This window comes from Aquarana catesbeiana, linkage group LG08, assembly GCF_042186555.1.
Source record: "Aquarana catesbeiana isolate 2022-GZ linkage group LG08, ASM4218655v1, whole genome shotgun sequence".
Lineage (NCBI taxonomy): Eukaryota > Metazoa > Chordata > Amphibia > Anura > Ranidae > Aquarana > Aquarana catesbeiana.
The window spans coordinates 134,212,875-134,231,279 of record NC_133331.1 but is presented as its reverse complement, the minus strand read 5'-3'; the positions used below and the strand labels follow the sequence as shown (position 1 = coordinate 134,231,279).

The 18,405-nt window shown below is 42.8% G+C and overlaps 1 protein-coding gene across 5 annotated transcripts in view; it reads left to right on the top strand.

Annotated features, from left to right (window-relative positions):
• The window catches only part of PLCE1 (phospholipase C epsilon 1), a 945,493-nt gene that overhangs the window by 699,461 nt on the left and 227,627 nt on the right, over positions 1-18,405 (top strand). For all 5 annotated transcript variants that reach the window (XM_073596424.1, XM_073596420.1, XM_073596423.1 and 2 more), the window contains 4 exons: positions 232-368; positions 3,006-3,244; positions 6,560-6,621; positions 6,704-6,869. In XM_073596424.1, coding sequence (XP_073452525.1) covers positions 232-368; positions 3,006-3,244; positions 6,560-6,621; positions 6,704-6,869 — 604 coding nt within the window. The remainder of the gene's footprint in view (positions 1-231; positions 369-3,005; positions 3,245-6,559; positions 6,622-6,703; positions 6,870-18,405) is intronic.

Here is an 18,405-nt window from a genome sequence, read left to right as displayed (position 1 = left end):
GACTTTTGTGTTGTCGCACTGCATGCTGCTGCTTTTTTGTTTGATTCAAGGATATATCTTTTCTAGCGCGTTTTTTTTCTCTATTTAAAATAAAGATAATTGTAGTCAGCTTATGGACTCTTTCTAGCACTTCTACTTAAGAGATGAAAATGGTTGGCGGGTTCACTTTTGATAAAACATTCTATGTAACTCATGTAATTTAGTTTACCATATTCTTTTTCTTATTTGTAGTGTAAGAAGCCGGAAAGACCTTAAAGATATTTTTGACGTATATGCTGTTGCCTGCAACCGTTTGGGTTCAAAATCCATCCCTCTGTACACAAATTTGACAATTGATGAGAATGTCAGTGGAGTCCAACCAGACCTAGGTTTGTCACATACTAACATGCAACAACATTGTCATTACTCACTAATTTAAAATGTAAAAATCCAAAGAAAGCAGAGCAAAACAAATCCCTTTAGTCAAGCTATCAAACCACCTTAAAAATTACAGAGCATTTTTAAATGTTGCCAAAGGTCATGTTTCATAACTCCTTGAAACTCTCTTTTGGCTCCTAGATTGAACTGATTGATTCTCCAGTTTGGCAAGAAATATCAACTCTGGAATAAGTATAGACTCATTTGAATTGTTTCACATTATCCTTAGATCAAACTTTTCAAGGTCCTTTGTAAATTCCTTCTTTATACAGGAACCTGTCTCATGTCACTCCTCTTTTTCCAAATATTGGGGGCAGCTGTGGTCACTGAACAAGTACACATAGGGCTTGATTTTGCTAAAGGCAAATAGACTAGGCAGTTGCACTCTGCAAGGCCATTTGCTCTAGAGCTTAGTAAATGAGGAGAAGCTCAGCTGACTTCCATCATTCAATCATGTGAAAACAATAATGTTGTCCATCATACCGTACCATCAGGGAGGCGTGTGATTGGCCCCAAATTTATTCTGCAGCAGGACAATGGCCCCAAACATACAGCCAATGTCATTAGGAACTATCTTTAGCGTAAATAAGAACAAGGAGTCCTGGAAGTGATGGTTTGGCCCCACAGAGCCCTGATGTCAACATCATTGAGTCTGTCTGGGATTACATGAAGGGACAGAAGGATTAAGGCAGCCTACATCCACAGAAGATCTGTGGTTAGTTCTACAAGATGTTTGGAACAACCTATCTGCTGTGTTCCTTCAAAAACTGTATGCAAGTGTATCTAGAAGAATTGAACGCGGTTTGAAGCCAAAGGGTGGTCAAATATTGATTTGTTTTTTATTTTTCTTCTTTTCGCTCACTTTGCATTTTGTAAATTGATAAAAATAAACAATTAAAATATGTATTTTTGAAAGCATGCTTACTCTATGGAATCTTTTTTTTTTAAAGTATTCAAATTATATCCACTATGTGTAAGGCAGTTTTGCAACAACCATAGTAGAGATAGGATAAGCAAAATGATACCCCAGCTCCACTGCCAATATGACTATCTATGAACTGTGATCTGGTGCTCTAGCCAGGACATTCAGGCCCCAAAATGTAGTACTTGAATCAGAAAAGGGCTGGCGACTTGGATGCTTTTGAATAAAAGTCCTTTATTGGGTTACATGGGTACAGGCTACGCGTACCCATGTAACCCAATAAAGGACTTTTATTCAAGAGCATCAAAGTCACCAGCCCTTTTCTAAATCAAATAGTAGATAGGATCTCTTATTAGGACAAAACTATTTAGACCTTGGCTTGAGAAAATATTTATGTCCTGCCTTATTTATTGAAAAAATAAATAATTCCTAATCCACAAGGTTTGTTTCAGGGATTGATAAAATGAATTTGTATAAATCAGTGCACATTGCTTTCATATTCATCTTTGCCCCTAAAAAAATGTAAAGAGTCTTTCTTCTGCTTTCAAGACAATGGGGTTGATTTACTAAAACTGGAGAGTGCAAAATCTGGTGCAGCTGTGGATGAAAGTTTCTGTTTAGCTTCTATCTTCAGCTTCTTCTATTAAAGTGGATCTATAGGCAGAAGATTACAACATTTTTGAGCTATATAAATAAATACAGGCTTGCCTCTTTATGAGAGCTGTCTTCTGTATATAGAAAATGAAGAGAGTGGCTTGGGAGTGAGCCTGCTTGAGTGTCCGCATAGCAAGAGGCTTGCTATTGGGGGCACTCGGCATGGGGGAGGGGGACAGGACTGCTGGTGGGAAACTCAAATAGAAGATGATCGGGGCTGTTCTGTGCAAAACTGCACAGAGTAGGTAAGTATAACATGTTTCTAATTTAAAAAAAAGACAACCTTTAGAATAACTTCAAGCTTTGACAAAAAAAAGCCTGGAAGCTTATTGGTTTCTTTGCAGAGCTGCACCAGATTTTGCACTCCCCAGTTTGTTAATCAACCCTCCCTGAGATTTAGACCATACTATGTAAATGAACTTAATCATATTTGTGTGGACAAACTGTTAAATCAAAATTGACCATGCTATGTATATACACTTAAGCATCCCCCCACCGGTCTGGTCGGTTGGGTCACCAGGTCACCAGGATCACCAGCACTTACCCCATCTATGGCGGGCAGCACTTCACCCAGGCAACAGTTAGCGGCTTCTTCTTCCCCTGCTCTCCTTGGCATCACAGGCGGTGGTTTCCCATTCTCCTGCTCTCCTCCACAGGCATCACAGGCGGCGGCTTTCCCTTCCCCTGCTCTCCTTCTTGGCATCACGGGCGGCGGTTTCCCATTCCCATGCTCTCCTTCGCAGGCATCACGGGCGGCGGCTTCCCCTTTCCCTGCTCTCCTCCACAGGCATCACGGTGGCTTCCGCCGGTGTGCGTCTCCTCCCTCCTCGGCGGCCAATTGGAACCCTTCTCCTTTCAGCCAAGAATGGGAATGCACGATTGTGTTTGAACTTTCAGATTTGTGGTATAAAACAGATAACAATTTGTTTAAAATACTGTACAGCACAGCAGCCCATAAGTAAGACAAAAGATATTAGCTGAAAATCTGATTGTATCTTGTTTTGTGTTGTAGATTTATTGACCAGGAATGTATCCGACTTGGGTCTATTCATTCGCAGCAAACAACAGTTGTCAGAGAACCAGAGACAAATTTCTGATGCTATTGCTGCTGCCAGTATTGTTACCAATGGCACTGGAGTAGAAAGTACCTCACTTGGTGTATTTGGATTGGGAATACAGCAGTTTAATGACTTCTTGGTCAATTGCCAAGGCGAGCACTACACCTATGATGAAGTCCTCAGCATTATTCAGGTCAGACTTTCTCTCATTTATCTATACACATTTTTCTACTATGATTTAGAGAGAAATTAGATATGATTAGCAGTGCATTCCTTTGGGCAACTTTAACTGCCAGTCATAAAACAATCCCATCTGCAGTTCATCATGTTTACTGTTAATGTTGACACTGGAATTTTACATCATGTGTATAGTGTCATCAGTATATGTATTCAAATAAACAAAATGTGTATGTTTTATTGATCTTTAATTATACACAATCAGTAGTAATGTATCTTTGTTTCAGAAGCTGAATGGATGAATGTTCATTTAGCAAACAGATGTTTTCTGAATCCACCATGCCAAAAACATGACAAATGTTGGGGTTACAGGTGGAAGGGCTCCATAGCATAGCTCTCACTCTTACTTTCAGTAGTCAGTGGATTCTTCAATAAAGATAAATTGATGATGGCTAAGCAGTTAGCACTATTAAGGAGAATGCAAATAAGTTCAAAAGAAATAGGTTCTTTCCAGCTTAAGCAGCGCTCAAAAAAAAAAAAAAAAACATAAATATAGTTAAAAAAAATGCATATGAGCAACCAGCACTCTAAAAATATAAGTATTGTGACAGTTCAGGTGTTGAGTAATTTCTCATAAGACAGTTCATATCATTGCAGCAATGTTCCACCGTCACCACACCGTGTGATTCCACTCCCTATAGGAATTGCACTCACCAGACTCCTAATTATCAATCGCCTTAGTGAATCAATCCAGCTTTATCTCAGCAAATAAAGGACATCAGCGTGCAATTTCAGTAATGATCAAATCGACAGAGATATGGCGTCCTGATCCTGAACATTCCAGACTGAACAATCCTCTTATTCCACTCAAGCATATAGAAGGACAAGGAATCCTCATAGTGTGAAACTGCAAACTTTTATTGTCCCAAAAACACCCGACCCTTAAGCTATTGCACTTACACAAAGCTATATTTAAAACAGCATTCAGGTAAAATATACACTGCTGGTGAAAGCAGTTCCGATAATCTCACCACCTCAGAAAGAAACAGATCATTTGTGGTGGTTCCCGGGAGAGACTCGGAACATATCCCCAGTGCAGCAAGCCATGTGGTCTCTTTAAGGGAGACCACAAGGCTTGCTGCACTGGGGATTTGTTCCGAGTCTCTCCCGGAAACCACCACGAACGATCTGTAGGGGAGGGGAGACCACAAGGCTTGCTGCACTGGGGATTTGTTCCGAGTCTCTCCCGGGAACCACCAGGAACAATCTGTTTCTTTCTGAGGTGGTGAGATTACCGGAACTGCTTTCACCAGCAGTGTATATTTTACCTGAATGCTGTTTTAAATATATCTTTGTGTAAGTGCAATAGCCTAAGGTTAGGGTGTTTTGGGGACAATAAAAGTTTGCAGTTTCACACTATGAGGATTCCTTTTCCTGCTATATGCTTGAGTGGAATAAGAGAATTGCGGATGTGTTCAGTCTGGAATGTTCAGGATCAGGACGCCATATCTCTGTCGTTTTGATTGTTACTAAAATTGCACGCTGATGTCCTTTATTTGCTGAGATAAAGCTGGATTGCTTTTACTTCTTGTACAGTTAGCACTATTACCTTACAATGCTGGGGTTTTGACTATTTTCCCTGTTTTTGTACAGATTAACCTTCTCAGTACAAAGACATACTGGTAGTCCAGTCTGCTTCTGTCCTGATTAGTGTGTGTATTAATGTATTTACAACTCTGGTAGGTAACAAAACCTGAGAAGAGAACCAGTCATGATCAATCTATTCAAGAATCTGAATATCCATTCGTAAATTATTATAACTGTGCCGCCCTATTTATGAACGTTATATATTTGACCCTAATTTAAAGGAACATTTTTGCTAATGCTCTGTCGGCAATACTTCCACTGAGGGACCCACCCAAATTCCTTGACTGGCAGCTGTTTCAGCCTCTCAGCATGCTGAGCCAGCAGCTCCCACTCCCTCCACAATCCAGTGCTCTAGTGAGCACTGGAGGGGCAGAGCAAAGAGCAGTGACAAACAGTCGCCGCTCTGTGCTCAGAGCTGACCCGACAACTGAGCAATCAGTGTCTTTGATCACTCAGTTCTCGGTGTAGAGGCAGTGAGTGTAGGTTTGCTTTTTTTTTTAATTCACACACTTCTCTTTTAACTTTTTAAATCCTGACACTTAAAGTGGAATTCCATAATCATTCTAACTACGCTTAAACCTGCTCCCACACCCTCTTCTACTAACTACCCTGTGGAAGACAGATGCTTATACTTACCTATTCTGAGAATGCTGTGGTCTGGTCACATGATGTCCCAAGTGACCAGCATCAGGGGAGAGGAGGGAGAAGCAACAACCGCTGAAATGCCTGGACAGTGACATCACCCATAAGCTTGCTATGGGGCAGCCATCATCTACTGTCCATCCTCTTCCTGTAGCCAGCTGCTGGGAGCTGATCACTTGACTCAAACTCAGTGTCTGCAGAATAGTAAGTATAAGCATCTTTTTCTACAGGGTAGTTAGTATAGGATTTAGAAGGGGAGCAATTTTAAGCTAGATTAATCCTGAAATTTCACTTTAACTTAAATGTTTGGGTCAATAGAGACATTTCCTGTCCTGTCAACTACTTGACTTGACACTTGCCTTCCAACTGATGAAATTGTGAAGCAAAAAAATGTTTCATAAGATCAGTTGCAACTGGCTTTCTGTAATGTTCCCTGAGCCATTAACTATTTTTTCTTATGTGAAACTGTCAAAAAAATACAAATTTGTCTGAGCTGTGTAAATTGATAATTGACATTTTGAACTTCAGAGTTGGGCAGTGTGTGAGGTCAGGCAGTTGAGAGGTAGGAACCATCAAGCAAACTTCAGATAAACTTTGACCCTGACCCTTAAACAAAAGTGCCATTTGAACAACAAAGTATAGCTAAATAAGGGACAAATCTGAATTGCATAACAATGCCTGAACAGCTATGTATATTAATTGAAGAATAAATTGTTTAATCGGGCCAATTGTGTGCAGGTTTCTGTAAGGTTCCCTGAGCCATGAACTTGCATGAATTTTTTTTATGTGAATTTGTCAAAAGATTACAAAATTTTCTGAACTATATAAATAAATACAGTCTTGTCTCTTTATGAGAGCTTTCTTCTGCATATAGAAAATGAACAGCCTATGTTATTAGTATCATTACTGTTTCTCCACAATATATTAACATGCAGAGCTGATATGTAGATTTAAACTGATTGACATGCAGAACGCCTAAGTCACACTATAATTTTGTTTCCTTTACTAATTGTTTTAATCCTTTTTTTTTTTAATTGTAAAGAAATTTGAGCCAAGCATTAGTATGCGCCAGCAAGGACTGATGTCTTTTGAAGGGTTTGCAAGGTACCCATTCTTCATTCCATACTTATTAAGATATAGCCACATTCATATTGTATCCTTTGCTAATGTTCCTCTATATTTTTAGGTTTCTGATGGATAAAGATAATTTTGCTTCTAGAAATGATGAGTCTCAGATAAATGTAGATGATCTGCACTTCCCCCTTTCATATTATTTTATTGAGTCTTCTCACAATACCTACCTTACTGGACACCAGCTGAAAGGGGAGTCTTCTGTAGAGCTGTATAGTCAGGTAGGAAATTTAATGAATGCAGGATGGTTTCAAATTATATTCTGAATTCTATATTAAAAACATTTTATGTTACCTTTATACACATGAAATGGTAACTGTTCAGTATAGCAATCAGTGCAGTGCAAAATAAGTTGTGTTTGATGTATTGTTTTGCTATTTCAAACAAAATCTCTTTTGTAGGAAACATGCAGTAAATGAATAGCAATAATTTCAGTTGTAAGGTGCCTACAGACTTTAAAGCGGAGCTCCACCTTAAACAAAAAATATTAAAAGCCAGCAGCTACAAATACTGCAGCTGCTGACTTTTAATAAATGGACACTTACCTGTCCCAGGGTCCAGCGATGTCGGCAGCCGAAGCCGATCGCTCGTCTCTCGGGTGCCCTCACCGCCATCCTCAGTCAGGGAATCAGGAAGTGAAGCTGTGCGGCTTCACTGCCCGGTTCCCTACTGCGCATGCGCGAGTCACTCTGCGCGTCTACACTGGTTCCCGTTGTGTTGTGGGAACTGTGTGTTTCCCAGAACACAATGGGGGGGGGGGCGGGCATTTGTGGCTAGCTGCAGCTAGCTATTCCCGGAAGTGGGTGCAGATACCTGTATTATACAGGTATCTGCACCCCCCTCCCCCCTGAAAGGTGCCAATTGAGGCACCGGAGGGGGGGAGGAATCCGATGAGCGGAAGTTCCACTTTAGGGTGGAACTCCGCTTTAAATGCAGGTCACCCAATGAAGGATCAATATGCAAACATTTATATTCATGTTAAGCAAATGTACGTGTTTTCTTCCTAAGAAGAGTGTACTGAAGAGAATTCCCCACCGACAACCTTCCTCGGGAAAACAGCAGTAAATTGGTCTTACAAAGTTCATTATGGCTAAAAGACGTTTCCTACCTATAAAGGCATTTAGCAGGGAATGCTTGTTGCTTTCTGAGAGGGCCTGTAGACAAACAGTCCTCCAGCTGACAAGAATAATTTGAATATTCTCTGATGACTGTAGGCTTCTTTAGACTGGCCATAGATGGGCAGATAATTCCCTAAAATGACAGGTGGGGAGATATTTGCCTTTCCTCACATGAGTTGTTGCAGCATTGAGACACCTTGATTCAAGTGTATAGTATGTATAAATCTCCATGTAAAATAATAAGTGCCTCCAGCTGCTTGAAGCACTCATTATCACTCTCAAAGCCAAACTCTAGCAATTGCACAAAAAAACCTTGCAGTGTGCCCCACTCCATATTGCAAGAGTTTAATGCTTGTTAAGCTTAGAGATAGAGGAATATGCTGTAATGCTTTAGTTATGCTCTGCTTTAAATGCCCTCCCCTTCTCCCCAGTGCTTTGGGTTGAGGATGAGCCCTCACCATTCTCACATAATATGTAAGGCTTTTGGTCCAGAATTGTACTTGACAATGTCGGCATGTGACAACCAACCAGAGAACCTTAGAGAAGAGGCTTCAGGGAACCAGTCACAGAGCATTGAGGGAGTCCACTTGAGCAAGGAATGCAAATTTTACAGCTCATTCATCTGTTTCAAGACCTAAAGTGTTACTAAACCCAGGACCCCGCATTCACTATATTTTGTTTCCCATGCAATTATTTTAGTAAATATAAACTGCTAAATACCTTTTCGCATTAGCAGTATACAGTGGGGAGAATAATTATTTGATCCCCTGCAGATTTTGTAAAGTTGTCCACTTACATAAAAATGAAGGGTCTTTAATTTTTAATGGGTGTATTTTAAATGATGGAGACAGAATATTAACCAAAAATCCAGGGAAAACACATGAGACAAAAGTTATAAATTGAGTTGCAGTTCAGTGAGTAAAATAAGTGTTTGATCCCCAAGCAAAACATGACTTAGTACTTGGTGGAGAAACCCTTGTTGGCAAGCACAGAGGTGACGTTTCTTGTAGTTGGTGACCAGGTTTGCAGAAATCTCAGGAGGGATTTTGGTCCACTCTTCTTTACAGATCTTCGCTAAATCCTTAAGGTTTCTTGCCTGCCTCTTGTCAACTCGAAGTTTCAGCTCCCTCCTGAAAATTTTCTATAGGATTAAGGTCTGGAGACTGACTGGGCCACTCCATGACCTTAATGTGCTTCTTCTTGAGCCACTCCTTTGTTGCCTTGGCGGTACCTTTAGCAGAGAAACAGCCCCAAAGCCAAATGGGGCTTGACTGTAGGGATGGTGTTACATAGTTACATAGTTACATAGTAGGTGAGGTTGAAAAAAGACACAGGTCCATCAAGTCCAACCTATGTGTGTGATTATGTGTCAGTATTACCTTACATATCCCTGTATGTTGCGGTCATTCAGGTGATTATCTAATAGTTTCTTGAAGCTTTCAATGCTCCCCGCTGAGACCACCGCCTGTAAAAAGGGAATTCCACATCCTTACCGCTCTTACAGTAAAGAACCCTCTACGTAGTTTAAGGTTAAACCTCTTTTCTTCTAATTGTAATGAGTGGCCCCGAGTCTTATTAAACTCTCTTCTGCGAAAAAGTTTTATCCCTATTGTGAGGTCACCAGTACAGTATTTGTAAATTGAAATCATATCCCCTCTCAAGCGTCTCTTCTCCAGAGAGAATAAGTTCAACGATCGCAACCTTTCCTCATAACTAAGATCCTCCAGACCCTTTATTAGCTTTGTTGCCCTTCTATGTACTCGCTCCATTTCCAGTACATCCTTCCTGAGGACTGGTGCCCAGAACTGGACAGCATACTCCAGGTGCGGCCGGACCAGAGTCTTGTAGAGCGGGAGAATTATCGTTTTATCTCTTTTAATACATGCCAATATTCTGTTTGCCTTATTAGCAGCAGCTTGGCATTGCATGCCATTGCTGAGCCTATCATCTACTAGGACCCCCAGGTCCTTTTCCATCCTAGATTCCCCCAGAGGTTCTCCCCCCAGTGTATAGATTGCATTCATATTTTTTGCCACCCAAATGCATTATTTTACATTTTTCTACATTGAACCTCATTTGCCATGTAGTCGCCCACCCCATTAATTTGTTCAGGTCTTTTTGCAAGGTTTCCACATCCTGCGGAGAAGTTATTGCCCTGCTTAGCTTAGTATCGTCTGCAAATACAGAGATTGAACTGTTTATCCCATCCTCCAGATCGTTTATAAACAAATTAAATAGGATTGGTCCCAGCACAGAACCCTGGGGAACCCCACTACCCACCCCTGACCATTCTGAGTACTCCCCATTTATCACCACCCTCGCCCTTGTAGCCAGTTTTCAATCCAGGTACTCACCCTATGGTCCATGCCAACGGACCCTATTTTGTACAGTAAACGTTTATGGGGAACTGTGTCAAATGCTTTTGCAAAATCCAGATACACCACGTCTACGGGCCTTCCTTTATCTAGATGGCAACTCACCTCCTCATAGAAGGTTAATAGATTGGTTTGGCAAGAACGATTCTTCATGAATCCATGCTGATTACTGCTAATGATATCATTCTTATTACTAAAATCTTGTATATAGTCCCTTATCATCCCCTCCAAGATTTTACATACTATTGATGTTAGGCTAACTGGTCTGTAATTCCCAGGGATGTATTTTGGGCCCTTTTTAAATATTGGTGCTACATTGGCTTTTCTCCAATCAGCTGGTACCATTCCAGTCAATAGACTGTCTGTAAAAATTAGGAACAATGGTCTGGCAATCACCTGACTGAGTTCCCTAAGTACCCTCGGATGCAAGCCATCTGGTCCCGGTGATTTATTAATGTTAAGTTTCTCAAGTCTAATTTTAATTCCGTCCTCTGTTAACCATGGAGGTGCTTCCTGTGTTGTGTCATGAGGATAAACACTGCAGTTTTGGTTACTGAAGCCCCCCGATTCACTCGTGAAGACTGAGAAGAATAAATTCAATACCTTTGCCATCTCCCCATCCTTTGTAACCAGATGTCCTTCCTCATTCTTTATGGGGCCAATATGGTCTGTCCTCCCTTTTTTACTGTTTACATACTTAAAGAATTTCTTGGGATTTTTTTTGCTCTCCTCCGCTATGTGTCTTTCATGTTCTATCTTAGCCGTCCTAATTGCACCCTTACATTTCTTATTGCATTCTTTATAAAGTCTGAATGCTGAGGATGATCCCTCAACCTTGTATTTTTTGAAGGCCTTCTCCTTTGCTTTTATATGCATTTTTACATTGGAGTTAAGCCATCCAGGATTTTTGTTCGCTCTTTTAAATTTATTACCCAATGGGATACATTGGCTAATGCCCTTATTTAATATGCTCTTAAAGCAAACCCATCTCTCCTCCGTATTCTTTGTTCCTAATATTTTATCCCAATTTATGCCTTTTAGCAAGGTTTGTAGTTTAGGGAAGTTGGCTCTTTTGAAATTCAGTGTCTTTGTATTCCCTTTATGTTTCCTATTTGTGTGATTTATACTGAAACTAATTGACCTGTGATCGCTGTTACCTAAATTGCCCCGTATTTCCACATCTGTGATTAGGTCTGTATTGTTGGTAATCAGTAGATCCAGTAATGTTTTATTTCTAGTTGGTGCGTCTACCATCTGACCCATAAAATTGTCCTGCAAGACATTAAGGAACTGGCGAGCCTTAAATGAATGCGCGGTTCCCTCCGCCCAGTCTATGTCTGGATAATTAAAATCCCCCATTATGATAACACTTCCCATCCTTGCTGCTAATCCAATTTGTGATAGGAGATCCATCTCCACTTCCTCCTTCAGGTTAGGGGGCCTATAGCATACTCCCAGTATTATTTTCCCCTTAGCTTCATCCCTTTGGAGCTCTACCCATAAGGATTCCACCTCCTCTCTAGCTCCCTCAGTGATGTCATCTCTCACATTCGCTTGTACATTATTCTTGATATATAGGCATACCCCTCCCCCTTTTTTACCCTCTCTATCCTTGCGGTATAGGGTATACCCTTGAATGTTTGCCAGCCAATCATGAGAGCTGTTGAACCAGGTCTCTGAAATTCCCACAAAATCCAAATCCTCCTTGTACAACAGTATCTCTAGTTCACCCATCTTGTCTGCCATGCTCCTGGCATTGGTGAACATGCCACATAGTTTAGACCGGTCGCATATTGTCCTCATATTGGGTGTTTCAAAATTGCAACTAGGACTTGCTACTATACTCACCTTGTGTTTTTGTGCTTTGGTTAACCTACCACTAATGCCCCCAACACTACCCTCTGGAATATCATCCGCGCTGGCTATCACTGTCACTATCACTGTGTTTTTAGGGTCATAGTCAGCATTTTTTTTCCTCCAAACACGGCGAGTCCCCCTCCTCAAGAAGGCATGACAATGACCCAAAACAAAACAAGAAAGGAGTGGCTCAAGAAGAAACATATTAAGGCCATGGAGTGGCCTAGACAATCTCTAGACCTTAAAGTGGTGTTCTGGCCAAAATTATACTTTTTAAATAAAAATACCCATATAATACACAAGCTTAATGTATTCTAGTAAAGTTAGTCTGTAAACGAAGGTCTGTTTTGTTCGTTTATAGCAGTAGTTTTTTTTATTTTATAAACTTACAGCAGGCCGTGGCCATCTTAAGTGTGGGCATCTGAAGCCAGACTGTATTTCTTCCTGGATCTCATCCTTGCAGATCTCGCACAGGCTCAGTGCAGCACAAGCAGTGTAATAGGTTTCAGGTCAGAGTTTCCATAGCAACGGCAGTGTCAGAGGAAGTTGCCGCCCCTTCCCAGAAGGCATTGCAAACAGGAAATGATGCGACGAGCCACGGCTAGGGAGGAGGAAGTGAAAAATGAATACAGCAGATATACAGTAGGTGCTGAGAAAAAAAAATTTAAAATATCCAATTCGTTTGCAGTGCACAGTTTAGTGAGGGATGCTGAAGAGTTGTAAAAGTGGGTATCCTATAGAAAATTTATGGAGGGAGCTGAAACTTCAAGTTGTCAAGCGACAGCCAAGAAACCTTAAGGATTTAGAGATCTGTATAGAAGAGTGAACCAAAATCCCTCCTGAGATGTGTGTGCAAACCTGTTCGCTAGCTATAAGAAACGTCTTACCTCTGTGCTTGCCAGAAAGGGTTTCTCCACCAAGTACTAAGTCATGTTTTTCTGGGGGATCAAATACTTATTTTACTCACTGAAAGCAACTCAATTTATAACATTTGTTTCATGTGTTTGGATTTTTTTTTTTTTTTTTGAAAATCTTTTTTATTGTATTTTTAGACAAACAAACAAAGAAAAATTAAGATAACAAATCTTACAAAGAATTTAACAACAGTGCTTAACAGTTATTCATGTGTTGAATAAATTTCAAGTCATTTATGGCTTCATATATGTATTTAGTCGGAGTGCAATAAGGCTTCAAGGATTATTAGTGTCTCTTTCCCCTTTTTTGAAGTATGTTATTTCTTAGTCATGTATAGTATCCTCCACTCTCCCTCCTAGGCTCAACTGGATATGCTTTTAAGTATGATTATCTATTTACCTTATTTATTATTCCCTATCTTCAGCCTTCAAGCTGTAGTTGGTTCAGCAAGCCAAGCACGCCAGATTTTGTCATATTTCTGGGGGCACCCTCTATTGATATATGTGTCTTTGTATAATGGAAGACTCTCATTGACGAGACGCCTCCATTGGGCCAAGGAAGGTACCGTAGGTTTTTTCCAGTGCATAGCAATGTTTTTCCTGGCATAAAAGAGCAGCAGCCCAATTAAGGTTCTTTTTGCCACTGTTGGCACCAATGTCCCCACCAGGCCCAGAAGACACACCTCCATCGTCGCCGGCGTCGCGACCGAGGCCACCAGATCAATCGTATCTAGCACCTCGGTCCAATACCGCCGAACGATAGGGCAGGTCCAAAAAATATGTGTAAAGTCTCCCGGTGAGGCGCGACACCTCCAGCACTTCGCCGAGTGTTCAGGTTTCATTTTATGAAGTCTATATGGTGTAAAGTATGCTCTATGCACTATTTTAAATTGCACTAGTCTGTCTCTTAATGAAACCAGGGAACTAAAGGGGAAATCCCACACATCATCCCAGTCATCGTTGTCCAGTGTTGGAATGTCCCTTTGCCAGCGGGACCACAGTTTGTCCATGGGTTGGAGAGACACAAATATCAGGTGTTCATAAAGATGAGAGGTTGGTTTTTCGGCGCATCTAGTGCGGAGTGTCTTTTCCAACCCGGACTGGACAACCACGCAGGAGGACCGCGGGTACTGTGCGGTAAAAGCATGAGAAAGTTGTAGGTAGCGGAATATGTAATAATTTGGTATATTATACATCTGTGAGAGTTGGGACAGAGGGATCAACGTGTTGTTTGAAATTATCTGAGATATTAGTTTGACACCGTATTTGGTCCAAGCATATGGGTTAAGCATTTTATAAAAGTGGGGAATATTTGGGTTTAGCCAAATTGGAGCGTTGGGTGAGACTTCATTGTGCCCGTATTTTTCTATCGCCAGTCCTGTCCTCCATGCACGTATAGTGGTGCGCATAGAGGGCGTCAAGGAGTATGGGGCCTTAAGTCCTCTGTAGACCAGAAATTTAAGTGCTTCCAATGACCCCATAACCGCCGCCTCTAGAGCCGTAGCTGCATTAGATTTATCTGGATCCAACCACCAGGTCATCGTTACCAACTGTGCGGCGAGGTAATACTTATGGCAATCTGGGAATGCCATTCCCCCCTGTGTTGTCGGTCTCATCAGGGTACTCATTTTATACCTTGGCGATGAGGGGCCCCACAGGAAGGAGGAGAAGATCTGGTTGAGCTTATTAAAGAAAGATTTGGGAATCCACTGCGGGGAGTGCCTAAAAAGATAGGTGAGCTTTGGGATAACTTTCATTTTGAGAAGGTTAACTCGGCCCCACAGCGACAACGGTAGCCTCCCCCATGCCTTAAGTTTAATCTTTATGTCTTGTACCAGTGGGTCTAGATTAAGATGGATGTACTCAGTGTCTCTGGGGGAAACAATAACACCCAGGTATTTGAAGGTGTCCACCCATTGTAAGGGGACATCCGGAGGGAACCTATTTTTGCAGTTTGGTCTATTGGAAACAGTAAGGATTTGGACCAATTTACCCTTAGCCCAGTGACCCTAGCAAAAGTGTTCAGTATTGTTAGTGCTCCCTGCAACGATGGACCCGCGTCACCGAGAAAAAGTAGCATGTCGTCGGCATACAGGGCCACCCTCTCCTCCAGCAGGCCGATGCGCAGGCCCCTGATGTGTGGGGTAGTGCGCAGCGCCTCCGCCACTGGCTCAATGGCAAGGGCAAAGAGTGCCGGAGAGAGAGGGCAGCCCTGCCTCGTTCCCCTGGAAAGGCTGAAGGGATCCGACAATCCGTCTGCCAATCGCACCGCGGAGGTAGGACGTTTGTATATTACCTGAAGCCATTTAATAAAAAGCAAAGGGAACCCCATCCTACGCAAAGTCTCCCATAAGAAGGGCCATTCGACAGTGTCGAAAGCCTTTTCGACATCTAATGAGGCAATCGTTCGAGAACCCCCATTGACGTGTTGGGCATGGATATTTGTAAAGAGTCTACGGAGGTTGACATCCGTGGCTCTGCGGGGCATGAACCCTGTCTGGTCTGGGTCCACCACTGAGGGCAGCATGGGATACAACCTAATAGCAAGAAGTTTTGTTAGGATTTTGAAGTCACTGTTTAGTAGCGCTATGGGTCTGTATGACGCACAGGAGGTAGGATCTTTCTGCGGCTTGTATATTAGGATCAGGTGGGCGTGATACATAGAATCAGGTAGGTTCCCCTTCCGCAAGGCATTTCGTATAGAGTGATGCTAATTGCGGTGCCAGCATCTCCCCGTGTGTTTTGTAAAAATCTATTGGTAGCCCATCCGGGCCCGGTGCCTTTCCGGAGGGGAAGGATTGGATAGCGTTTAGTACCTCTAAAGCAGTAAAGGGTTGCACCAATGTCTCACGTTCCGCGTCCGACAGCCACCCGAGAGCCAGAGGATCTAGCAGACCCCCCAGCTCCTCGGGCCGAAAATCGGCCGGTAGACCGGAGGCATAGAGGGTTTTATAAAAGTTATTAAATTCTTTTAGTATGTCTGAGGGAGTTGTTGCCGTCTCGCCCCCCGGAGCGACTATTGTAGAAATGAGTGTAAGTGGTTGGTCATGCTGGGCCATCATGGCTAGAAGTCGGCCATTCCTGTCACCCTGTTCAAAGAATCGTTGCTTATTTTTATATATTCCTAACCTTGTGATTTCTGCCAGGTGTAGGTTTAGTTCCCTCTGGGCAGCTGCCAGACGGTCAAAGTTGTCTGTGTTGGGGTCTAAATTGTATGTGTTTGTATGGTCTAGTACCAACTGTTGTAGGGACTGCGTCTCTAATGTCTGTTTCTTTCTGACAGCTGCGATGGAGGAAATATATTGCCCCCTAGTGTACGCCTTGAAGGCATCCCAGGCGACATCTGGAGGAGAGGATCCCGTGTTCCTCTCCCAGTACTCGCTCAGCAGCCCCGGCATCTCATCTACGATATCCATATGGGAAATCCATTCCGCACCCAGCCTCCACAGCGCTGCACTGCGGAAGGCGGGGGCACGAAAGGACACCTTCAGGGGGCTATGATCCGACAACCCACTAGGTAAATACTCCGCCTCCAGCACGTCTGCCAGAAGGGGCGGATTGGCGAATGCCAAGTCTATCCGCGAGGCAGTTTTGTGGGAGGCCGAGAAGCAGGAGTAGGATCTGGTAGACGGGTGCTTCCATCTCCATACCTCGTCTAAACCTATTGCCTGAGCCCAGGTGGGGAGTTCCGTGCAGTAATTTTTTGGGGGAGTGGGTCTGTCAAGCTCCGGTGACAAGATAGCATTGAAATCCCCCATGATCAAAATCTTTCCAGGACAAAAGGGGGTGATTTTTTCCAAAACCGTGTATAGAATCTTGGAAGAGAAAGGTGGTGGGACATACATATTTACCACAATGTACCTTTGTGACCACAAGGTAAATATTACCAAAACAAATCTACCGTGAGGGTCTGTGCACATTTCTTCAATTACACATGGGAAGTTTTTGTGTATCAGAACTGACACTCCCCTTGCGTAAGTAGAATATGTGGCGTGGAGCGCCCTCTGAATCCACGGCTTTTTTAATGTTAAGATTTTGCTGCCCATAAGATGCGTCTCCTGGAGAAGTATAAGTTGGGGAGAGTTGGACTTTAAGTATTGAAATAGGAGGGCTCTTTTAAATTTGGAATTTAGGCCTCTAATGTTCCAAGAGAGAACAGTAAAGGAGCTTGTCTTTTGATCAGCCATCAAATTCAGTGTTCAGCTGGAGGAGCTGGGAGAGGGGAGAACGGTTCGAGAGACCAACAATGAGCAGCACAATCTCGATCATGACATATGATTGTAAGCACTGTAATAACATAACCTTCAAGTATATTGAAAATTCAAACAGAAACCGTCCCAAGCACATAGTGCTTATCCTACTAGTTCCCGCCCTCCTCTCAAAACGAGTGAAGGGGGCGGGAATAGTTTTTACCCAAAAACTTAATCAACCAAACCGGTAATCTATATTTAGTCCTTGGACCCTATATCTTAGGTCACTACCAGTATACGAACTCTTGGTGTACTAGATCTTGATTAAAGGGAAAAGAAAAAAAAAGGGGGAGGGGGGTGAAAAAAGGGGGGGGGGGAATCCCTTCTCCCCTTCCTTGCTCCTCTCTTGGGTGGATCCCTGTACGGGGATCAAAAGCAGAAGGAAAAAAATAAAAAATAAAAATTTAGAACTGTGTGACAGTCACCAGAGTTCCTCAGGCAGGATGAATGTTCCATTGTTCTATTCCGCAACGGAGTGTTCGATGTAGGATGGGAAGATGACAAGGTGTATCAGCATAAGAGTGCTCATGGGCAATCGGTGAGTGTGGTTGTAAGTCACCTCATGCCAGGATGTAGAACAGTATATAATGGTAGGGTACTTAGCTGGCTTCAGCCTGCTGTATGGCCGTATTCAACTTGGTTGGCATTACAACTCTAGCGGGTGTCCAGCCATGTCGCAGCAGCCTCTGGAGTGTCGAAAAAGCGAGTGTTGTCTCCATCCGTGACCCGCAGTCTGCTAGGGTAAAGAAGGCCGAACCGTATTCCCTTTTCTCTAAGTCGACGCCTCACATCCGTGAAGGACTTACGTCGCTGCTGCACTTCTTGAGAGAAATCTGGGAAGAAAGATAATTTGGCGTTCTCAAATTTTATTTCAGGCATGGCTCGAGCCGCCGCCAGGATGCGGTCCCGATCGCGGTAGTTTTGCAGTCGTAGCAGGAAAGGGCGCGGAGGGGCCCCTGGTCTTGGAGGAAGTGGTGGGACTCTGTGGGCTCTCTCCACCACAAATGTGGACGGCATAGGATCTAGATTGAACAGGGTGGATAGTAACTGTTCAGTAAATTCCGCTGGTTTAAGGCCCTCAGCTCTCTCCGGTAAACCCAGTATGCGAATGTTATTGCGTCTGAGGCGGTTTTCGGTGTCTATGGCCCGTTCCTGCAGCGCCTTCACTTGAAGCTGCAGGGCTCTCACCTCCCTGGAATCCGACTGGACCACATTTTCCACCGTGGAGACTCTGTCTTCTACT